Source organism: Falco cherrug, chromosome 7 (genome assembly GCF_023634085.1).
Source record: "Falco cherrug isolate bFalChe1 chromosome 7, bFalChe1.pri, whole genome shotgun sequence".
Classification (NCBI taxonomy): domain Eukaryota; kingdom Metazoa; phylum Chordata; class Aves; order Falconiformes; family Falconidae; genus Falco; species Falco cherrug.
Window position 1 is genome coordinate 1,633,882 of NC_073703.1, and position 25,550 is coordinate 1,659,431.

The following is a 25,550-nucleotide window of genomic DNA, read 5'->3' on the forward strand; positions in this document are numbered from 1 at the left end:
ACAATATACTCCTGTACTTCATTTCCAGTAATGCTGAAACATAAACATGTCACAAGAATAAGAAAAGGCATGGTGGATTCTGCACAAAGTAGTCAATTGACCACTCTCCTCAACTCCTGCTGCCTTCCTGCCTGCAAGTATCATCCTAACAAACTAAACATTACCTTAAAGCTACATTTAGAACCCAACCTTCCCTGAAAGGTAAAAATAAACAAGATTTCCTTTCACTCTTTGGGGAACGCATGCACAGAAACAGAGATAGCTACAAGAGACCTTCTTTGTTCCAGCTCTAAATTTGGAGTATGAAGGCCAATAGAGCACACATCCCATTTCCAACTAAAAACAGCATTGGTAATATTTTCTCACTTGCCTGAATGCAGCTCATGGAGAATTCCCCTGTAACAAGCTGCAAAAGCAGTGAAATTTTTGTACTGCATGTAGGAAAGCTTATTCCCTGTCTTTTTGAAGGCCCAAAGGACTAACATTTACACACTGAACCTAGACAATTTATTGTTGTTCTCACAGCACCACTGAGGTGATCAAAGTTATAAATTGTCCTGCAGTGGAATTCCACTGCAGGAGACACCACTGGGAAGACAACATGTACAGATTTAGTGGCAGATTTATAAGCACAAGTTCCCTCTCGAAGGAAACCAGGTAAGGGCAACCACTGGCAAACCAAGCTCTAACTTGTCTGGATGGACTCCTCTCCCCACTGGTTAAGGTAGACCATATCAGGCTCCCTCTTGAGGGAAGGTATAGACAAATTGCACACCAGCTGCTGGTGGTCTGGGATCATCTTCTACAGAGCCACGTCACCGTGTAAGACATGTTCTGCTTCATGGCTATCTCATCAAACTTCGTCAGAAGGAACCTGCAGCACCACATCCTCCCAGAGTTAAAGAACTGAGTACAACTTTCTGTTTGTAGCACCTAACCAAAACTCTGCTCATGGCAGAAAGCCCAGGCCAGAGAGCTTAACCTCTCTTCAAATCCCCCCCTATTGCACTCATAAATATTTCTTGATTCCCCCCTCCTCCACCCTCCCCCATGCTGAATCCCAAAGGTTTTCAAGGTGTTAAGATGTGTATTGATTTCACAGAGCTCCCAGGATACATTATGTATGAGACTGACATACTAAGGGCCTGGCAATTCTGCATTGTTTGATCTTCTGAAAACTCTCGCTTGTATGAATATGGAAAAGTTCTGCTTTGTTTGTTGGCCATTGATCCAGATGTTGACCCTTCTCTGTGTGCATTTATCTCTGATGATTTAATAATGAAAAAGGCCAATAAACTCAGGAAAGGAAAGAAGCCCCTTTAGGGGACCTATTGCCATGGAAACATGCCATACGTTGTTGTAGAGAACGGATAGATCAATAAGGGCTGCAGCTTCCAAGTGATCATGAATATGTTGTGGAATGTGAAGGACAAAAGCCTAAAGGTGCACATAAGTTGTGACATTATGAAGTTCAGGCCCCGGTCCATATCCAACATCTAACATGAGTCAAATTCAAAAGTTCAGGCAGTCTGTTACAAAGGTGGATCTGCACTAGAGAGTTCCCAATTGTCTCAAACAGCAGCGATACTGGGCCAAGGGTTTGATTTGTACCAAGTATATGAAGGCAAGTGAATGTATCTTATTTCAGAGTGCCCAGGCTACAGTTTCTCAGAGATATACAGGTAGAAATTTCAAAGCCTACTTCTCTGAATCCGATCTTTCACCATTGCTTGCCAGATAACAGCAGCTCACACTAACAGGATTCAGGGCTGCAGGTACAGACTTTTACATCTATATAGATTATATAGAGATTTATATGTACATATGTATATTAGTTCAGAGTAAATGCTACTGCAAGAGTGGCAGAGGACACAGGATGCCAACTGATGGTACAAGTATCTTCCATCAACTTATCTTCTTGGTAAATTACAAGGATGACAGTCTAGATTCTTAACTATTTCGTATTGACATGGCTCTCTCAATATGAATTTACATGAGAAGAGAACATCAGCCTCACCACTAGGAACCCAAACTTGCTAAAATTAAACATTAACATAGGTCAGAGAGGTTACACTAGTCACATAACTAGGTAAGAATCAGTTTAGAAAGTGGGTGATAGTAAAGGGGACATTGCTCTGCTGTCTGCTAGCTGATGTTTTGCTTTTGATTAATAAATGTATGCCCTCATGCTCTGCAGTAGTCCACAAAGAGGTGACAAACACATGCAGCAGACAGTAGCTAAGTCAGCTGCGAGGCTAAGAAAAAGACTTCTAGCCATTTGAGATGCTAAAAAAGTTCTTCCTACATATTGCCATGCCACAGCTTGGTGTTAAGAATCACAACTCCAGTCTCCCCAAATGGAAAGCAGGGTGAGACAGAAGGTCTCTTATTACATCTAGACTCTCACAGAGGCTCCTAGAGACCCAGGTTTGGGGTACCTGCCATAACCTCTGAACCACACACCACCAGCACAACCATCTCCACAGCAGGTCACCAGCGGGTTTAAGGAGCCTTAGAAACAGCTATGTATGTTGCTTAGCAGAGTATCTGGTCATTTGCATCCAGTTACTTTATCTTACAATGAAAAACCAAAAAACAGAGGAAGAGCTTCCTGTGCCTGATGATGGATAAAACCTGAACCTGATGTAGCTGTCATTCAGCTACACGAAGCCATTTACTCAATGAGATACATCTCTGCTTGCAGGATAAGGCACACATGCTCTCTCGTATTCTCTCTTCAACTTGTAAAGTTACTAGAATTTATGTCTGAGACAAGCAACAGCATCTGCCAGACTTCAGCACCCATGCAATTATTCCTACCACTCTGCATGAGCCCCAGATATGCCAGATGGGGTGGGGAGAAAAAGTTTAACCTCTTTCCTGCTTAATGGCAGAACGGGAATCCAAAAAGCTGCCAGGAAGAGGTAACAGAAAGCAGTTCAGGGTTTTCCAGTGGCCTGCTGGAATGATGACATTCAAAGCTGTGTTACTCTAAAGGCTCAAAACTTCCTAAACCACCTGCTCACTGAGGAGAAAGCCAGTGTGACATAACATGTTGCCTGCGTATAGTTTTCATCCCTGACAAGGACACTTTACCACAGATGTAGTGGTTACACAGCACAGGGGTAAGAAGACCTGGAAGAGAGATTTCACTCCCAGCTTACACTCCCAAGTCAAATGACTTCTTTAAGAAGTATTGCTTCAGTGTTAAAAACATTTTGGCCAACAGCAGTGGCAACTCTACTGCACATTTTCTGCCTACTCTGTGAAAAGAACTATGGCTTTAAGTGTTAGAGGCTGAGGAAGTGCCAAAGAATCAATGTGTAAAGACCATGGATTGGGATGGATGGAGGACGTATTTTGTACTGTTTCCAAACTTCAGCTCCTACTGATCAGTATTACCTTATGAGAATCAACAGAAGAACACTGATTTACATCATTACTTTCAGCCCTGGTGGGAAATGTTAATGCTGCTGTCACTGTTTCAGAGAAGCTTCAGTGTGAAGTGCCAGCCATAAGCGTCTTTCTGCGGGGAAGAGAAGATGGGGGTGGAAGGAAGTAAGACATCTAAAATGAAAATAAGGTAGTGACTATTGTGTTTCAGTTTCAAAAGCAGAAAATATTTTTCCTTCCCAACTTGCCTGCTGCTAACATCGGACTCTTGTTTGCAATGAGTTATTCAGGCTGGATTAGCACACAATGAATCCTCAAAAAGATTAATGCTACTGGGACCTTGGGACTATTCAGGTATCCGAGACCCCAGATGAGATGAATCACCTTCTAAAAATGCAGCAGTTAAGGAAAAAAAAGAGCCCAATTGCATCTGATTATTTTAGGTTTCAGAAGAAACGTACTGTGCTAAGGCTGTGCTTATCTAAGGCATCCACGTGAATTCACTATCCTCTCCAAACATCGGATGCTGAATTAAACAGTATGTAGCTCACAAGAGATTTTTCCCTTTTGACCTCAATGCACTATATGGCAGGTGGCTGAGTCTCACCATCAGAATCTGCCAGCTGGAGAAACTGAGGCACAGAAATGCAGTTATTTCCTGCGTGCCTCACTCACATGCAGGCCCACAGCAGAAAGGAGGAGGAGGACCAGGAATCCTGATATCCACTTGAGTGTCTTAAGGGCACTCAACTTAGCTCACAACTTAGCACTTCAGCTCAACAGAAAGGCAGCTCCTTATGCAAGGAGCCACTGTGCTCCAACGCCATTTTCAGTTTCTGAGAAACTATTTAATTTGTTGTCCCCACAAACATTTCTGCATTGAACCCACTGAAATGAGGAAAACCAGCATAAGCTGAAGGGCAGCAGGAGACTGGGAAAAATGAGGACTTGGTGCATACTCCGGGACAGAATGAAAAACTCAGAAACTGGACATTTAAAATATATTCTCCCCTAGAAAGGATACTGACACACTTGCCCAAAGAGGATGCTTCGAATCACCAATTATACAGAACATAGAAAATTCTGTGGCCACATTCAGGGCATATAAGGCCTTTCCCCTCATGTCAGACTGGTAGGAGCCATTTTGGCTTTTCATCTTCCTGTGTGGCATTGAGGCACGCTACGTAACACTCCTGTAAAGGAACAAGTACTAGCATATTCACTTAACACATATCTGGCTTTTGCCAAGACACAGGATGCTGATGGATGTCATCTGCTCTTTCCAGGACATGCTGCAAATTTCTGATTTCTCATCCTTTGCAGGAAGGGCACAACTTTGTGGTGTGGTGGGGGTTCCCAGGGGATTCTCTTTTACCAAAGCTCTAGTTCAGTGGTCTCAGTGACCAGTCCTCTCCGGCTGTTTGTTACAATCACAAAACCTTCTGGTGCAAGTTGTAACTGCAGCCCCTTCTTTCCTCACCATTCCAAATCCCCATTACAACCAATGGGAGTTTGCATAATACCTCTCTTTAAAAAATATGCAAACCAGGAAAACACGGGTTGCAAACCATAGCAGCTTGCTGTAACTCTACTATAACATCCAGTGCTGCTCCTCCAATATGTATAGTACTTTTCTGTCACAGACATCCAGACAAATAGTGATGGGCACCATTAAAAAATACTTAGATAAATTGTTTCCAGTATGGGCTGGACTTGATCTGCTCTATTTAAGTCAATGGAATGCAGCCATTGAGCCCTGAGGGAGCAAGTGCCAGCCCTAAATCATTTCTTTGATTAATTGTTCTTGGGAAGGAAGAATTCATTAAGCATTCTGCTCAGCAATTAGAAATAAATATATTTTTAGAATTAACAACCTGCCAGAAACAAGTTGTTTCAGAAATATATTCAGATTGATGCAGCCCATTTTCCATCAATACAACAAGGAGGCTCCAGGCTGCCAGTTCTCATCCTACCTAGAGGGATACTAAAGAAGGAAACAGGACAGTCCTGTCACTGAGGAACTTCTTGTGCTGGCTACACAACTGAAGTTCAGATTCTGCGAGCTACTTGCTAGAAAATAACGTAGTTTCCCCGTGTATCAGTTTTCCAGACAAAATGGAAATATATATCCTTGCTATTTCCCAGAAATATTACAAAGCTATTTCTACAAACAGCTGGGACAGTGCAGATATGATACTCATGAAAACCCAATAAATAATGGGAAAAAAACCCTGTATTTGCACTTCAGCATCAGGGCTTAGACATGCTACAAAATGAATATGAAATAACAACCTCTGAATATTTTTGGACATACGACCAATATAATTACCACAGACTTCAGGTATAACTGAAACATGCAAGTAGGTTTTGTTGACTCCATAAACAATTACCAAAAGGATAGCAGGGCAGGTATCTGTCCCAAGGCAGTGATATTCAAGCACTTCCCTACTTATTTAAGGTGCAGATTCCACTGACAAATGAGGTGTAAGTGTATATTTTAAATCTACCCGTTTAAAATTTTACATCTCCTTACTTCAAGGCAGGAACTCATCACAGAGCTCTTTCTATTTCCTTTTCTTCTTTTTGTGAGGACAGGGTCTATTCCTGCCTGAAGCCCAGAGAAGTGCATGCAACTGCAAGATGGGCAATGGCACTTTGCAGATGCCACAGCCCTCCTCACCAGTCTACAAAGAGGTGCTTCTGGTCCCAAGTCTGGCAGAAGAAACCCTAAAAGAACCTAAATATGCTCCAGGTACTGAAAGTTACAGCCCCAAAACACTATCCATACTTTTACATTTTGTGTCTTAAGAGAAAAGACATGTCCCATCCTTTGCTTGTGGTGCCTAAAGGCAAGTCTGTTCCCTGCTCTGTTTTGGGATTCTAGGATGGCAGCAGTGCCTCAATGAATTCCAGCTTTTCCAAAAAGCTACACAAGAACACACTCTCAAAGGCCCTCTTCTCCAAAACGTGAAATATGTTTTTGGTTTTTCACTTCTACACATACAGGACCCAATTCAAAGACCACTGTAGCAGGCACTGACTTAACCTTTGATTTCAGCAAGAGCAGGGATGTGCTAGCATATTACGTAAATCAGTCAGGAACTTGTGCACTTCAGTAATACTTGGTTACATGATACCCATGTTTTTCTTCCAGTCCTTCTATTTAAGTAAGCTTAGTAGTAAGGCAAAAGCTAGGGGTTTCCTCTGTATTCCTTCAAATTCCTCTCACCAGAAATACATGTGATATGACTCTGCCCAACTGGCTGGCACTCAATGGATCACAGGAAGGCTGAGAAAGAGAAGTGTAAAGATGGTTCAGTGATGAAGGTACCTGGGAAGAAAACTGCAACTCACTGGAGCCAACATCCTCAGCACCCTCTGGTTTCAGCAAGGAACAGCAGAAGGTCTTTCACTAGAGTCCAGGAAAAGCAGATTAGCTCCGCTCTCAAGTATATAAAAAAACTTCTTAACTCATTAGATATTCAGATCATAAATTAAGGATCTCCTTTATGAAAGACACCATTGAATCAAAAATGGCTATTTTGTGGGCAGAGCAGAAAAGTGGTGTTCTAAAATACTTCCACTCTAGCAACAGATAGCTAGCCTCACTAAATCCATTCCACAAACATCAAAATGTGAACGTAATCTGGTACCTCTCATGCAGTGCAATATTAGCAGGTCTCAAACAGTGCTAGACACAGTGCCCCTACATGCCTCAGAGGTGCATACACAAAAGAAAGAGGCCAGAAGTACCTCCAATGAGTAAAATTGATTCCAAATGTCACCCCCGCCAGCTGCAATGGGTTCTCACCAAGGAATTTGGCTCCATACATCTACTTACAAAAACAACTTTCAAAGAAATAATGATCTATCCTTCTGCATCCACAAGAACCCCAGTGTGTGGAGAAATAATTAGCACTGGACCAAGGCTAATGCTGAGGTGAAACACAGAACAACATACAACTACACTTCAGGGCAGGGTATGAATAAAACTGAGGGACACTATTTACACTGTACCACAATTACTTACAGTGTTTTCTGGCTGCCTATGAAGCCTAGTTATTAGTCTGCTCTGTCAACAGCCATGGATTTTGAATGATCAGGGTAGTTTATATTACTACATAACTCTGTTATTTGGAATATCCTTCCTTCTCCTTTCTGAGCTAACCAGGCCCACATATATTTTTCCTTTGAAAAACAAGTGAAGAACTTGTGAAGATTTCCTCTCCCCTTCTCTTGAGACCAGCTGTAGGAGAGCTATGTTCGACCTTGAACCATTACACCTAGAGGTATGTCTTTTTCCCTACATGTCTTTTTCTCTAACTGGACTGCAGCTTAGTATCCAAGTCTGGGGCAGGCACAAGTTTCCACTTGCCTGTCCTTACTTGAAAGAGGTGCTGAAAAAAAGTGAGCCACAACGATCTGTACAGAAAGCAAGGCTTAAAGATTATTCGTGGGCCAAACTAAGGAAATGTGAATGACTAACATCAAGGCATCTTGTTCAGCTCTTTCACAGCTTGTCTCTGTACATCTTATCTAAGAAGACTGGAAAGAAACGCTGATGGACTGCCATTACTGAGAAAATGTGTGTGTGTTATGGTTACACTAGAGGAAGTGTTTAAGAACAGCTCAGCCTTGTGAAAATAATACCCTGTAACAGCTGCCAAGTCCCAGAGGGGTTACATCTCCTGACTCCCCAAGCTGTGCATGACTTCTATACATCACCATCTCCAACAGCTATGTTCAAGGATAAGGCAGTGTCTTTCATCTCTATGGACAAGTCAACACCTCTGTCATTTCCTGTTCACCACGGGTACTGTGCTCTGCAAAGAGGGTTGTGCTGATCAGGGAATTGAGCTTTTGAGAAATTTTGCTGCTTTTTCTTTTTCCTGCTTTGAAATTTCAGCTATGGGAAACAGAAGACAGGAAAGATGTCTGAGGTGTTTTAGGCAGGAGGAAAAGCAAAAAAAAGGTAGTGGTGGTCTGGATGTAGGAATCACCATCCTGTGGTACCAGGAAGAGAGATGTTTGTACCTGTTTGACGTGCTCAGCTCTGTTTTACACTCCTCACATACACATCACTCATGAGGCATTGTGTTATTGGATGCACCCCCAGTGTTATGTATTAATTTCCAAAGCAGACTTATTCACACACACATAACACATCCACCCACATGCAATAATGGTTAGACAGACACAAAGCCATCCAGCAGCCAATTATTTGGGGTGGGAACAGCTTGCATTATTTCATGATGAAGCTTAGCCTTAATTCTACCGAGCTAGAGAGGCTGGGAGCATGCAGTGCTCTCCTGACTGACTGCGGATCTCAGAGCGGGGCAGAAGATGTCAAGGCAAATCTTTTTTTGTCTGCAGTGCAGATTTTGTTGTGTGAATTTACTTGCAGATGAGGCCTCCAGATCCCCCATTCAAAAGCAGGAGCCCTAGGCCATACTCACATCTGCCACTGTTAACCTAAATTCCTGTTTGTGCTACAAAAGGAGCATGAAACCAGCAGAACTCTCCTTGTCTGGCAGGCTTTGGCCCATCGTTCAATCAATATATGTAGACAACAAGAAGCCAGAGGAATTTGCCCATTTGGGTGATGAATCAGGAGTACATGAGAGAGCCTGTGCTGCAAAGAGACAGCAGAGGAGCCCCATCATAACAGGAAACTCTAAGAGAAGCTCCAAACAATGTCACTTTACATGGGGTTTCGCTAAATCGAAGACCAGAAACTTTCCAAAACAGTCAGGCTTGAGCCAACAGTCATTGCCAAATCTGGAGTCTGATTTAAGTATGTCTTGGACCCAGGCATTTGTTCCAATTCCCAACTGTGGAACAAGCCTAGTTGCTCTACAACCATAGCGCACACACAGTGTATTGCCTTAACCATGGCTGGCATGATCTGAAGCACACTTGTGTTTGCACTAAAAACCAAGGGGTCACAACAGATTATCCGAAAGACTCAACAGCTGACAAGCTTAGAGGATGTTTTCTAAAGCTGGCACACCACTGAAAAGGACAGATATCTTGCCAGCTCCTGTGCCAGACCTTTTATTCAGGAAGTGTTTACTAAAGTCCCATACTCCTGAAGAAAAGGTAGCACACCTTGCAATACAAGTTACAAGTGAGGAAAAGATGGAACATTTTCTTTTTAGAACATCTCCAAACTCTGTGCAGAGGCTGCACAGTTCTCATTTACAGACACAAATTTGACGTAAATGGTTCATCTTGTCTCCCTCCCCATGCAAGCTCTTTTTCCATCTTTTTCCAGCCTAGTTCTAAATGTGCCACACAATATAGCACCATACATGGAACTGTAGAGGCATTAGTAACCAGTTTCCATATTAAGACAAAGGAACCAATTATTCAGAAATCACCTAACAGTACATGGATCCACTCATTTTTGTGTTCCTAACAAAAGATGGACAAGAGATGTAACCAAATGTACAGCAGTACACAGAAAAGGCTAATCATGAAGAAATTCTCATGAAATTGTTTCGTAGATATTAACCAAACCCTTGCTGAAATCTACTCTAGCACCCATGACATTAAAATATTTTAGAGTTCTGCCACACCTTCCATGGTCCCCGGCAGTATCATCACCCTCTTTTCAAAGCTGAGAAACCAAGGCACAAAGTATTCTGTTCAGGATGGCTCACAGGGTCAAAACTAGATGCCTGACCTGCCTTCCAGTTTGTCCTTCTATCCGTTATACATTCCTTATGATTCAAAGTGTATCTGCAGCTAAATAAGCACGGGAGAATGACACAAATGGTTTGTACAGGCATCAAGGAGAACAGACCATAGTTTGTAGTCTAGACTGGTCTTTTCTCCTGCCTGCCCACAAGCCCCAGAAAACCAGGGATGGAAAAAAATATTCCTTTTGCTATTAACAGAAGCATACCTTGTGCACACACTAGTGCTTTAAAGCAAAGGGGGAAAGATCAAGCATCAGGCCTCTGTGCTTAATGAAAGCAGGTTTGCTATTGTTAAAAAAGCTCCCTACAGTCATCATTTCTCTCATTGTTTTGACTGTTGGGAGAGGTAGTCCAAACCCTGACACTGCCAGGAAACGTCACCTTTGCACTGCTTCACTATGCCTAATGCAACTTCTGCTTCTCTGCAGAGAGCCAAGATGTCACTGGACTTGCTCAGCCCACACCCCTGTGCTCTGCACCATCCCTCCAGCCTAGTCACAAAGGTGGACAGAGGTGAGAGAACATACAGAGCAGGGCTGGATAATTAGGGGTCTCCACTTCCTCCTATCCCCTGGAGACCTGCACATACGCACACGCGCACACAACTCCTTTGCAGATGAGACACTGCAGCGAGTAACAATGTTGTTAGCGCTGTGATGAGTTAGCACCTTGCCCTAAAATCACGTGTGAAGCAACGGCTGGGAGGAAGGGACTTATTAATGGAGTCCCCAAGTCTTTGGAATGCAGCTGTTATCTCCCTCACAAGCTTCGGAGCACTGATAACTTTGCAAGACATTTCTTTCCCACACCCAGGCAAATACAAATGTACTTCACTAGGTTTTCCATCCCCCAAATATGCAGGGAGTGGAACTGAGCATCAGAGCGTAAACAGTGCTCAGCAGCTCTCACCAGGAAAACTGAATTCCATCGGAGTTCCTCTGCCTACAGTCTCACTGGAGCTGTGTACAGGGATGAGGAGTTACTCCGTGTACAGTTACTAATTGCCAGCAGTGAAAATAAAAAAAAAAGGAGTTATAGCTCCTACGCTAGTCAGCTGGCAACCTACAGCACCTCTCCTGCCTCTAAGCTCTTTAACAATACATGCATAAACACAGACAACCTCTCCATCCAAAGAGGCAGAGATTTAAATCCGTAATTAGCACATTTGGAGGAGTCACCACAAATGAGATTAGCTTTTGCACATTGCTGGGGAAGCAGTTGTGCCCCTATAATGTCCAAGTGGTGGGCGCTCAAGCTGACCCTGGAATTCCCCTTTAGAAGCTCATCTGCTTTGCTCTCAACAGCACTGTCTTCCACTGCTGCATGCAGCGTCTCTTCAGGAGTTAACAGCCTGGTTTTACTACAGTCTGGTGCTAATACTAGGCACCGGGTGACCATATTTTATGTCAGCCACTGTGAATATACTGCATGGAAGGAATAATTTCAATTTGTAAAGGGACTTCCCAGGTAGCAAACAATTCAACATGGAAAATGGGCAGAAAAAAGTCTCTGTGGTAGCAGCTTGTTAGCCCAGCACCCATCTGCTCTCTCTTCTCCATTTCTGGAGTCCTAGCTGCTTTGTCTGCTGACAAAACCCTGGGTTTAGTGCTGTCAGCACTGCAGAGCTGTAGAGCTGCACAGAGCCAAGCTGCATTCTCATCTGCCTTGTGCTTTACCAAAAAAATTGCCCACTTAAGCAAGGATACCTGAGCAGTTATTACTGCTTGTTATATATAAAGTAACTTTGATTTGGAGACCCCAGAATGAGTTTGCAGTGCCACTTGGTCAAGAAACCTTGTCCTGAATTGTAGGTTGAAAAGCCACTGTTTTACAACTGTCTCACTAAGAAATGCCCAGTGGGAATAAGCACTGTATTGCTGTAGAGGAAGAGGTTATCTAAACGTTTCCGAACAGAACTTAAATCAACCCCATTCACCATAATAACTCTGACTCTTCTGCAACACAGAACAAGTAAATCTCATGAAGTTATAGATCACTTGACACCAAAAAGGTAATGATGTCACCAGCCAGGTGCTGCCTGATTTGAGATGGTTGTGGATACTACACCTGCATCAGTAGTCACAGGAACACATGGGACATGGAGAGCCAATAAAGGAGAAGAGGCCATAGGGCTCTCCACATGGAAATAAACCCATGCTCTGTTACATACCAGCAAAGGGATGTAAGAGCATTTGTCAGATTTTCCTAATTCTTCCTCTTGGCCTTGAGTTCTGGACGTAGTCTCACCCCGCCGCACACAGAAACAGCCTGGACCTTGTTCAGTCACAGACCTCATGGCATAAACATTTAGGGATTAAATCTTAATGCTCTCTCTAGCCACTTCCCTACAAACTGGCCTTTCACTTACACCCCATCAGTGGAAGTGTGGGTTTTTTTTAGTTCTCAGAGACAGAAAAGGAGTTGGCACCTTTCATTTTGAGTGACGTTCATCTGTAGGTAAATTGATCTAATAGCTTGTTAGAGTGCCAGTTAGAACCAACAATAACTCAATTGACCTATAACTGCCTTGGCACCAACACAACTTTCAAAAATAAGAGAAAGGAAGAAATCTTTGCTCTGGCAGAGATGAGAGCTCAGATAGTTGGTTTCAAGAGCAAACTGAGGGATTCATGGGCTTGCTAATGAGATGCTCATAAGACATCAGAAACCAAGAAAAATTCCAATGATTTCAAGCTAAAATGACATTACGTTATCTCCAGACAAAGATCACCCTTTTATCTGTGTAATAAATGACTCTACAGCAGAAAAACTCAGTGCAACAGAAAGCACTAGCAGAGTTACCTAACCAGAATAACACCTTGAAAACTTAAATTTACCTGCTTATAATAGTACTGAACAGTCCTACAGTGATTCTTTGTGTGTCTACCAATAAAAACCTTTAGAAAAAACATTTTTCCCTTAAAATCTGTTTCACAATAATGGAGTGGGGATTGTGCTACTATACAAATTCATCATTTTTAAATGCTTAGCTCTAAGGACTGAGATATTTCAAGTTGGGAAAAAAAAAAAACAACCCAAACCCAAACATGTAGAGTTTGTCTAAACATTGCTGGGCTGGTAGTGTCCAAGGATGGAAATAGAGATAATGTGGAAGGGTTTTAAATTACTAGGCAAAATGATCTATTCTTAAATCAGGAAGGAAAGCAAAGAGTGAGAAAACTGAGATTGAAGAGTCAGAGGGATGATAGCAACTCAGAATATACAGAACGAGAGAAAACTAATCTGGGGAGACCCACACAGAAAAAACCTGAAGGATGGAGCCTGGCAAGGGAGGGAACTGGACTAAGTGCCACGTGCAACATACTGCAATGGGAACATTGTGGGGAGCAGCAGGTGGAAGAGGCATTACTGGAAACTAAGACAAAGTGGAAGACAGTGATCAGATGATAAACTGGGTATTGGGACCTGGGACTGGCTGGACAAGAAACCTGCCATGAGAAGCCTAGAAAATAGTGATGGAACTGGTGGGGTAAGAAACACAAACTTGAAGTGAGGGATAGGGAGAACAACAGGTTGCAGGGAGATGGGCAGAAGGTATCATGCTTAGGTACTGGGGAGAAAACAAGCACAGAATTTGTAATAAGCAGAGTATATTTCCCTTTGAAGCCTGGAGAGTAACCCAAGAATCTGGTGCATCATCGTTCCTTTGCTGTAACTACCTGCTATGGCCATTGCTTAATTCAAAGCAAAGGGCAGTGCAGCATATCCGTCAAAAGATTCATACTTGCTAATGAATCCAGAGATATTACAATAGGATAGGGACTGATTTGGCTTTTAAAACCTTAACAACTATACAAAAACACTGTATTATAAAAAATTCAAAAGCTCAGGTTACGAAATAGCAGAAAGGAGGTTAGCTGTACATATGTATTATATTACAGTCCTTACATGATTCAAAACAGTTCTTCCCATAGAATTCATGCTTCATTCAACATGAGAGGAAGGGCTTGAGGCAGATGTGGGCTGGAAAGAGATTTTCTATAGAAGCTCATTTCTTGCACAATCTGGAAGGTTTGCAATAAAGAGAGATAAGGAACTGCAGAATGAGATGTGATGGCTAAGGCAGATGAGCAGTGCCCTGGAGATTCTGTCTCTGCCAAAAAGTTCCTGCAGAGGTGTTAAGCAAATCGCTCAGTCCAAAACTGTAATTAGAATAATATTCTTAGGTGATGATTAAAGAGAACACTATGTCATTGTTTATTGCTATGATTTTTTTTTTTCTTGCTATAACGACAGATAAACTAACAAACATCAGAGGGTGGGTGGGATCGGCATGCCCATTTCTCAGTCTGGCTGCTCACCAAGCTAGTCCAAGACACGGTCCGAATCAGAATGTCCCAATCCTCTTAAAGCACCCATTACTCTTAAAACAGGTAGTCATTATCTCTGTGCCCTTGTCTTCTGGGTCACAGCAATGTCTGATTCCTCACTAAGCACCCACAAAGGCAGAGCTCTGAACATAAGGTGTGGTGTGTAATGCTTCATACTCTGCAAAACAGGTCCTTAAATTGACTACACCAAGTTAATGAACGTTTTTGACCTTAGTCTCTATGAGTCTCTGCCACCTTGCTATAAACTGGGGATGACGGTACCAGTTTCCTAGCCAAGGTGTCAGGAGGCAAAATGAACATTTACTGCCATTATAGTTGCATATTTTATAAGTGTCAAAATAAAGAAAACGCTATAAAGAAATTAATCTGTTTTTTTCAGAATAGGATCTGAATAAGATGTAATAAATATGGTATACTACCTTAACAAGGAGATAGAGAAAACGTTAAATAGTTTTTCACAAAGGAGCCATCCCTGTGTGTATGGAATGAGGCATGGGCTTCTGTGGAAGAGATAATGTATGCATCTATTGGCAGAGATTTGTGCAATGGGCCTCAATGACGTTTATGCAGAAAATCTTAACCATAGCGCTTTCTTAAATCTCAATATTTGCTTTAGCATTTTTTATACTCTTTCATCTCATTTCCTACACATGAATATACATGAAAATACCGTAATATTATGTGATTATAGTCTTAAAACATACTATGGTGATACACTGAGGTGTTTCATTTACTGAGGCTTTCCTGCTTTCAAACGCTGCCTTTTATAGCAACTGAACGTCTCATACAAAAAACTGTATCCCTGCACTGATTGTCTAGTGTGTTTTTTTCATCCTCTGCCTCATGACATGTGAACTAGGGCATGAAGCATGTAATGGCTTGCCTATGGACATGGGAAATATGGCTGCACTAGTTTGGTCCCCTTAGTTTATGGTCACAAAATCATGTTTCTTCTCCTGCAGCCTGATTCACTGTCCACTGAAGCCACCAACATGCTGTTCACAGAATTTGGATTATTCCTCACATTATTCCTGTTTGGATCCCCTCGTTCTGCTCCAACAAAACTGCCCTGGGAATTGGCAGGAAAGTTGTCTATAGTAAAGACAGCAAGATCTGACTTCAGGAAAGCATCTCCCCTTCCTCAGCTAGCAGTGCTCCCACATGATTTTGAGGCAACTGTCATCAGCATAAACAAGAAACGAAAATAGCCAAGTCTATGAGCTGCCTACCAATAAACCTGCGCCCGATTTGCACATTGTATTAGTCTTCTATGACAGGCGCAGGTTCTGCTACTAATGCAACTGTCTCCCAGACCTCTCCCTCTAAGCAGAGGTTTCACTGAACCAGAATTTCAATTTGCTGTACATATGGCCCACACAGTGGGTAGCTTTCCTTTTACTTTGCTATGAGCAGTGGACAAGTCACATGATGAGAGTTTGCCATTGTGGACAGCATCTGAATGTGGATAGGCATGAAGTGAAGCCGGCACAAGAAGCAGCATTCTGGGCAGCAGGTAAAGAAAAGGGCGTAATTGTCTGAAAGCAGGGAGAGCAACACCCACCTAAGTGAACTGCCAAAGTCAGTGAGCAGTGCCGTATGCTTCACAAATTGTTTACCCTTCTAACAAAACATTTTACGAATGAGAACAGACAGCACAGACAGACTAGCACTCCATGAGGCACTCTAGAAATCACTTCTACTCAGGAAAGCAGAAAAGGTAAACACACATCCTTCCCATTTTTGCTCAATCCCACCAGTGCTATTGGGTTCAGCATTTAGTACTATAATTAGGAAACCCCACTAATTCCCCACAAGAAGGCAGCCTGAATGGCACTGCTTAGAGGTCTGGAGCTGCATGAAGGGAAGCAAATTATTTTGTTCTCCAGGAATTCCCCTACTTTATGTATCACACCTGAGCATCTATTGCTTTTGGTACCACAGAAATCTCCCCAGGTTCCCAAGCTGACAGGGGGCTCTGGCAGAAGAAGGAAATGAAAGAAAGGATCTGTTTGCAGAGAAGTATTAAAAGGGAGAACAGTTAAAAGAAAAATTCTAAAATCTGAAGTTGGGGCTGTTACAGAGTGGAATATTTTCCATTGTTTTCAAAAAGGCAGCAGCTTCTCTTTTCTGTGAAGAAGTTAATAGATTACCGGGCAGTGAATAACGTGCAGTTCTATTATTTACATCCACTGCTTGGACTATTTTGGTCCTTCAGACAGTGTATCTGTTCTCAGGCCTTTCTAAAAGCAGCATGCTACACTTTTTTCCAAGCAATTCTGGGTAACAGCTACAACCAATATGCTTCAGTCAGCTACAAACTAGATAGATCATTGTTTGTCTGCAATTTTTTTATTAAATCAATTGTACTGGATCAATGCTTCCTCTAAGCAATAAATTACAATTCTATCTACACAGTGAAAAAGCTTTCAAACTCACAGATAAATCTTGATCTAGGAAATACAGTTTGGCTCTGCACCGGTGTGTGATCAACCACAGATGCAAATAAACTCAAGCTGCTAACACACACCTGCACCTCGGAACAGGAGCTAGTACTCTTACTTTCATTAGAAATTGCTAAGACACCCTTTAAGTGCTTCAAGAACTAGTCCACTGCATTAGTCATGAGTACTCAGGGGCACAGAGTTTGGTTTTCATAAAGGTCATTTGGTGTCTTTTCCCCTGACAATGGACTAAAAACAGAGGTCAACACAGACAATCTATATTAATTTGCTTTACTCTTGGAGGGTCATAGATTTGCCACTGGAATTAGCCATATTAGATGCTAAAATGATAATTCAATGAGACTATGATGAAAGCCTCAGTTCTATTCTAAAACAGGAACTCCTCTCACACAGTGCAAAGGAGATGCAACTACATGAAGTCAGAGGAATTCACCAATGTCATTTCACAGCAGAATCAAGCCCCAGTAAATAGGGCTGGAGTGTTCCATTCAAAACTTCCCATCTCAAGCTGCACTGAGACAGGAGTCATGAGGTCTTGAGCTCTACCAAAATGCCTGAAGACGCACCTCATTCTCAAGAGGTGAAATTGGTTTCTCAAAAAATACACAAAATAAGATCTGGATCTAAATATTTATTAACTTGAAACTTGTACACAAAATGCTGCTGCACAGCTTTGGTGACAGCGAAGTGCAAGATAATGAAGACTCATGCCTCTTACAAGATCCTAACACCCCAGAATCTGCACCCATCTATAACAAGGAGCAATCACACTCCTTGTTATATTATGCACTGCACAATTTGCAAAGCAGAAAATAAGAGCCCTTTGGGTCAAGGATATACCTCTTGCAAACATTTTGGTAATATCTCCTCTTTGGTGCAATCTGCTGCATTTCAGAGGTCAAAAACTGTTGTTCATATTCACGTGAGTTGTTTCCAAGACAGATGCTATAGCAGCATTCAGAGAATGAGGGAATACAAAACCCCAACAGAATCTGGGAAACTCCCACTCTTCTCCTTTAAGGCAGCCATTGTTCATAGGTCACTTTTCATGGAAGCCCACACATTTTCTCTAAGCTGCATTCATATTCTAACAAATATGTTGCATGTGAACTAGAAACAGGGGTGAACAAAGTTCCCCAGAAAATATACATATTGACCATACATAGTGCATCCAACTCCTCCTGGTGTCTTCAGATGCCTCTCCATTCAACCAGTACCACTGCCCCATCTGATGTTGGTATGTAAAAGTAGGGAGAAAACAGGTATTCGTGTGCTAGGCTTCTAGCATCAATACAGAAGAAACACCAAGTGGCAAGGTATCAGCCTACCTGGAATCTGACCCCAGGCAGAGAGTAGACTGCACCAGGGTACAGATATCCAGCTTACTGTGCTTTCTCTGCACAAATGCAAAGCTACGTCAGGGGAGGACTATTATTATTAATACTAACAAGTCATACATGCATTCATATATATCTGCATGCATACAAACATCTAAGTGTTAGCATACTCAGTGTGACCAGCTGGTTTGGGAGAATCTAAGTTTGCCTGCATATTTCATTCCTTTGTGTAAGGAAGGCTAGGAGTGGCCCTAATGCCAAGCACCTCAGAAATAAAAACTTACCTCATAAATTTATGTGCTGTTTTAAGGAATAAGCATTGGTTCACTAGGAATCTTAAAAAAACCCAAACTCTTAGGACCATCTCATCTTGGCAAGGTGGTTACCTCAGCTACCACTACAATTCTTTTACTGAAGTTTGCCAGTCTGATTCCGTGCTGAAAACAGTCACAAAGATGAAGGCAATAAATCCACTATACAGATACACAAAAGATATGTGAACTGAACACTGCTTTCACGTAAATCCAAATACAATCCCGAGACTAATAAATCCAAAATCCCTTGAGGGCGTGACACACAGAGAACACCTTGCTAAAATAACCCAAGAAAGCACATTAGTTAGTTTTTGTAATTCCAGACTCGTGGCACATAATACAAAGATCTATAACCAAGAATATGAAATTGGTTTTGTTCTTTCTAAAGCTTTCATTTCACTGTTTGTGGGGTACTACTTGATCAGTCACAATTGGGAGGCAATTTTATACTCTTTCCAATTTGGGTTTGAATAAGATTGTACTTGCAAGGACTATATATCATGATGTAGCTACTATGAAACCCTCATATGCTCGGTCAGCTGTGCACTTGGGACACTTGAATGCACTCAATTTAAACGACAGTGCAGTCTTCCAATTCACATAGCCTTCTAATAACATTTGTTAATCCAAGCAAATATCAAGGCATCTGTTCAGTGCCAGTAGTGCTGAACCTTCTAAGCATGTGGGCTCCTTGCTAAATCCTAAAAGGCAGTGTCAAGAGGTTTCTGTCATTTGTCTTTGAGCACCCAAATCCATCCTGGAACCCCTTCCTGCAATTATCTTGCTAACTGTATTTTAGGGAATAATGCAAGGTTTCTTGCAGAGCCCAAGAATTCAATAAATGAATTTTGTAGTATACATGTAGTTTGATAGATGTGTGTTTGAATAATGTTCTTTTAACTGTGTGCTTTTAAATGTGAGACGTAAGCCAGTTGTAATTAAAGTTGAAGCAATAAACCTTAGCCATTGATTGCACTAAGTAATTAATTATTGATTGCAGTACATTACATACATATTGCAGAGGACAATTCACCTGTGCAGTAGACAATACTTTACTCAGAAATACCCCAAAACAAACCCTCTGCTATACAGAACTATACAAAAATTGGCTCTAGGGTTTACAAGTTAATTTTCTTATTATCCTTCATGGAAATGTTGCTGCCTGAGTGAAAGCAAGCCATTACTTTCATAAAGGCAATGTTAACTCTTTCCTATCCAAATTACTTTTGCAAATATGGGTCTACAGATGCAAAAGAGAAAATCTTTCTCTGTAAGACTCTGAAGGTGTTAAGTTCCTTCTTAATGAATGCCTCTATCCCCTGCCACATACCAATTCCTGACAAGCATGCTGCAGCAAGAAGCCCTACAGAACAGCAACAGTAGCAACATCCTTCCCTAACTCTTGGGGAAGCAGAAGGGAGAGGACTTGGAGGTACCAAAATGGGAACTGAAAACATCAATCAGACAGACCGTACATTCTAAACTGGAGATGCAGGACTAGTTAAGCAGCAGACACCATGCTTTTAGTCTACAGTTGTGCATCAGGTGGGAACTTTTTTCCCCATTTACACTGAACTTATGAAGAGGCTTTCCCTTATAGAAAGCCAAAGCAAAAGATATTTATTGGTTTAAAAACACAATTTAAAATTAGTAGTAGTGTGGGGACACTAAAATTAAGCTTAAATATAAATGAAACCTGCAGATTGTTTGCCTGGAACAGATCTTGGATGTGTCCTCCAGCTTCTCTGACTAGGAAATTGCGAAGGAAAGTTATGTCTGGGTGCGTGCATGCAGAAAGGTCTGAGCTGGATGTGGTAGGGGAAGGGGCCAGCCAGCTAGTTTTGAGTGGGCTAGGAAGGGGGGGGGGGGGGGGGGGGGGGGGGCGGTCGGTTGTACCTGAAGTCGCTGTAGGGATGGATGATCCAGAACCCGGCAGACTTAACCCTTTCCTGCTCCCTCTCCACGGCCTTCTGGCTGCCAAACATCCTCAAGGAGAATTTGTTGACGCCCGGCTGGAGCATGGCCCCGAATTGCCTCTGCATGAAACCAGCTTGGCCCAGCCTCTGCTCCTCATCTGGGGTGATCTGGTCGCACCCTCCACCTCCTTCCACTTTGATGGAGGTAGAGGAGCAAGCCCGGGGGGGTTGCTGCTGGGGCTCTGGTGGGGACGCTGGTGGTGGAGGCGCTGGCAGTCCCTGCTCCAGCTCCCCACTGCCAGGGGGGCTCTTGTCCTCACTGGGGGAGGCTGGCTCCCCTTCGCCGCCGATCAGCCTCTTCTCCTCGGCCGCGTCGTGGAGGTGCCTGCTGGTCAGCGAGGACAGGCTCCCTTTGAAGCGGCGGCAGTCCCCGTTGGTGCTGGTCTTGGCACCCTTGCTGCCTGCCTCTGTCTCCAGGAGGCCGGGGTCCCCCCCTCTGCCGGGGTCTCCCCCAAGTGCCCGGGTGCTCCCAGCAGAGGGCGAAGGCAGTGGCTTCAGCCTGATGCTTTTCCTCCGGGTGTCCTTGTCGCTGTCTTCCTCCTCGTCCATGATTGATGCCTTGGGTCCTATCTGCTGGGGCAGACTGTAGAGCCTCTTGCGCATGGAGGGGGGCAGCTTGTCCATGACCGATGCTGCTGCTGCTGCTGCTCAGTTAGAGGGAAAGACCCCCCGGCTCTGCCCAAGGAGGGGAACTGACACTGCCCCCAGGCCCCTGCCCCCAGCTCAAGGGGCAGAAGGGACCAAAGACTGGTGTGTCATCTCCTTACCAGACTGTGGCATCCACAGGCTCTGCATCAAAACACAGGCTCTGCATCCAGAAGGAAAGGGGGAAAAAAAAAAAGGGAAGGCAAAAAAGCGCCCCCCCCCCCCCCCGCCCGGCTTCCTCTGTTGTCTCGATTTGGCTACTTGCTGCTTGTCTCCCCTTGGTGAGTGTTACTGCAATCCCTGTCTGCTCAGATCCACAGCACTGGGCAAGAAGTCTAGAGGAGAGCCACACACTTCTGGCTGGAAGGCAAGGGAGGGCGGCAGCTGCAGCAGCCGCCTTGCCATGTTGGCTTCGAGATGCAAATGTGCTGTGTCTCCTGGCGGGCAGACATTATCCGGAAAGCGAAGCTCAAGCCCGGGTACCTCAAACTCCTCAACCTGCCGGCCAATAGCACAATGAACTGCAACCTGCAGCAGCCACTGCTTGCTTACATCACTGTCATCACTTACTCCTCAAGCAGCCCCTGCTCCTGGGAATATTCATGAAGCCATCCCATTCTATTGGGTTGCCATAGGAGCGACTACTGCACACAGGCTCTGCCTACCTGAGCCGGCACCCAGGCTTCTTAAAAGGGCAACGTCTGGCTGCTAAGGGTGTGAGTGGCTGAACGGGCGCCGCAACGCCGCAGCTGCTGCTGCCGCCGCCACCGCCGCCAGGCTGCACGGACCGCGTCGCCCTGGCACTGCAGAACTCCTGCCGCTGAGCAAAAGTCACCCGCGGCTCAGCTTTAGTGCCAGGTTTAATGTCATCCTTCGTTTAACGGCAAAAATTACCGGGTGGCAGTGAATTTCAAAATAGCATCATCGTAAACATTTTTTTTAAAAAATAAAGGAGCAACAAGATTCGTTTTCTCTTAGATGCTGACGATCCCTTCTCCTTCTGGAGTTGTGGCTGCCGTGTTGCAGGTTTGCTTGTGAGGACACAAGAGGGTTTTGTGGGAAGGAGCAGATCCAAATCTAAAGGAAAAACAGCTGTTCACCTTGAAAATCTCACTGGCATGCAAAGCAGGGACTTGGGGAGTGCCGGTCTTCTAGCAGAAGTTTGCCTGCTGGGAAACACGTTGTGTTTTGTACCTGTCTGCAAACTACCAGAGGTTTGGAAGCTTGCTTTCTCCTTTGCTGCCTTACTCCCCCGTTAGACATGCAAAACGTTAGTTTCTCCCAGAGGGGTTGGGTCTGTAGAAGTCATTAAAAAAAAAAACCCAAGACGCATCTCAGACAGCTCCCTGCTGCACTGGGGTGGGGGGCTGGGCTGGGGCAGCAGCCACGTGTGGGCTCTCCCTACGGCCTGGGGAAACCCACTATCCCAGCTGAGTCAGCACTTTCTGCGGCTCACCCTCGACTCACATGTCTCCCAGAAGGTTGGTCCTGGGGAGATAACAGCTGCAGGTGGGAATCCTTCCTCTCACTGCTGGCTACAAGGCATGTCATGTAATAGAGGCCCAAGCAGTGGGAAAAAAAGCTAAAATTAGACATTTCCCTACCTTTTGTTCTTTGAGAGTTTTTTCGCAGAAAAGGAGTAAAAGAGGTTGCAATCAGTCCTGCCCTGCACATCTTCGGGAATGCCTGTTTATTCTGTTATGTTTAAGAAGCTCTTACCATTGATAAACTTGTTCAAATCATTTCCTAGTGCAAAGCCTTTGAAACCAGTGGGCTTGAACACAGACTCTGTTTAGCTATATGAGAGACTCTGCATATCTTTTTGCACAGATACAATAGCTGAGGCTTCTAAAGTGTTTGTTGTTTTATACATTTAAATTCATACCTCCTAGGAAAAGGAAACCACATGAACTGCACAGACAGGCAGGGAGGCTAAACACAGGCAATGAATGCCCACTGCAAGCAGTGAGGAAATCCTCACCCCATCTCTGTGCTTCTGCTTTCATAAGCAAATATTCACCTTTCCCCTTCCAGGAGTCACTTGTCACCCTGCCATTTAAAGCAGCAGGATGTTACCTAAGCTCTTACTTCAAAGAAATGCAGCCATCAGCAGTGACTTCACCATACACGAAGCACATGCTTCCCCATCTTTCTTCCCCTGCTTTCTTGCTCTCTTGAATCCTTTCTCTGAAACGTTCACCTGCTCCTCACAACCTAGACTGGCTGTGACTCTTTTGAAATACTCCAAAGTGAAGCTACCCAGTGCAAATATTATTTAATATTATTATTTTCATCACAATTTCTGGTAGAACAAATGTTTCTGGGGAAATAAATCTCAATTTTGAAATGCTCCTGTAGATTAGATAATGTGAACTCAGCCAGTGATAGCATTAAAGGTCTTTTTCCTCCTCCTCTTCCCTCCTCCAGGCACTAGGGATACTGAGGTGTAAGCACTTCTCTGCCTAAGCTGCAATCAACTGCCTTCCAAAAGGATGTGTTTTGATTAATAGGGTGCATAACATCTGAAACTGATGCAGCTTCTTAAACACAGTCCCTAATGTTCCCAGAGGATGACAGAGCAGTAAAGGACATGACAGAGCAGTAAAGGATATGCTCAAGGAATCAAGCTGTTTGTCCTCTCAGCTATAGGTATTTTAGCTGCCTCTCGGAAAATACCCACGCTCTTTATTTCCTGGCCTTCCTGGGATTGTTCTCAGAGTGCTGCCTTATTTGGTGACACAAACAAGATTCTCTTACAGTTCTTAAGTGGGGAAAGAACACACCAGAGCATCCAAGCAGCAGAATGCTCCTTTATCACTTCTGTAGCTAGGAAAGAAATTATCAGGTGTAAAGACTGAGTCAGGCTGACTGGCACACTACTGCACAATTACAGAAGCATGTAGATATCCCCATGCCCAGAATTCCAGCTAGCACTTCCCACCTACCAGAGTTCAATCTATATATGACGCATATGATTCCTCTGATACAGACCATGTTTGCTGATCTATCCACAAAGCATTAAGCTTCACTTCAGTATAGTTGCCTAAACTCCCCAGTTACCAAATTCTACTTAGTTAAGCAAGAATGTGCACAAAGTTTAGGTCAGGCTGACCCACCCTCTCAAGTCGTTAATACTCAAGTACTCACCACCATCTCAAGTCGTCAAAACTGATGACTGAAAGGACTTCTAAACAAGGGAGTCAATCTCTGGAAACAGAGAGGGTCTACAGTAGAAAAAGCAGGCCGAGCTGGTTCTGGAGTTTGTGATTGGAGTTTGGAGTGCTAAGTAAGGGTTATGTGCCAGAACTCAGGTGGAATAATGGGGCAAACAACGGGATGAAGAGGAGCAGAGATAACTGCCCAGGCATAAAAGGACATTTAAGGAAGATCGAGGGAAGGCTCATACATATGCAAATATTTCTGAGAAATGTAATGAATATGTATAGCTATGTAACATAAAATGGGACCCACAAAACAGTTCAGCATGCACCTTAGGTGGAACGATCCCCTGTGCATCTGGCACCACAATAAATAATGACTGCTTCTTATTACTACATTGGTGTTAAGGAGTTTTATTCCCGGATTTCGGTGACAGTATCACACCTGCTTGGAAGCAATTTTTTGAGCACATTGTTTTAGCAAATACTATAGTCCCATTTTGGGGGGGGTGGAGGGTGGGGGAAGTTTAACCTGAAATAAGAACCTAAGGGCTGTATCAAATCTAGGCCTTGCCCAGAAGATAGCCTAAAGTGCTACAAACCAGAAGGTGCATACTTGTGTAGCTCCGTCTCCAAGCGTGGGTTCCTAAACACTTCTAAAAACTTGGCTCCAGGAGTTACAGGTACCAAACTCAGAGAAAGTTTTAAAGTCCTTAAAGTGTAATGACAATTTTGTGTCCAGAGAACTCCAAAGTAATGACATTTTATTTGAGAGCCTTCCAAGAACTAACTGCAGGAGGCTGGGAATTATCCTTGTCTAATGGTATGAAACTACTATCATGGACATTATTTATTGTCAGCATTATGGCAGTGCTTTCTATGTCAGCAAAAGGACTTTTATAGGCACATTTTTATAACATTTCAGAAAAGCTAGGACTGTTGTAGGACTAAGACTTGCCTTTCGTTGGTACACAGTACATTCAAAAAGGGTATAGAGAACGCACCTCCCAGGAAAAGGGAGAACTGTTTTTGAGGGAAATTATCTTGTTTTTAACAATATTGGTCAGACACTGTTCCAAAGCTTGGCATAGATACAAAGGGAGTGGATTTAGTAGAGAGAATGCTGGTGAAGCAACCCAAGATTCATTTGTTTCCTAAGGGATTTTGCCAGCTCACATATACACATACATATGTGTGTGTGTGTGTGTGTGT

General features: G+C 43.4%; 1 protein-coding gene across 1 annotated transcript in view; it reads right to left on the minus strand.

Moving 5' to 3' along the window:
- LOC114015413 (potassium/sodium hyperpolarization-activated cyclic nucleotide-gated channel 4-like) overlaps window positions 1–21,299 on the minus strand; it is a 72,201-nt gene extending 50,902 nt beyond the window's left edge. The window contains exon 1 of the mRNA XM_055715835.1: window positions 20,456–21,299. Within this exon, the coding sequence (XP_055571810.1) occupies window positions 20,456–21,159 (704 nt within the window). The 5' untranslated portion in view covers window positions 21,160–21,299. The remainder of the gene's footprint in view (window positions 1–20,455) is intronic.
- Window positions 21,300–25,550: the final 4,251 nt, after the last annotated feature.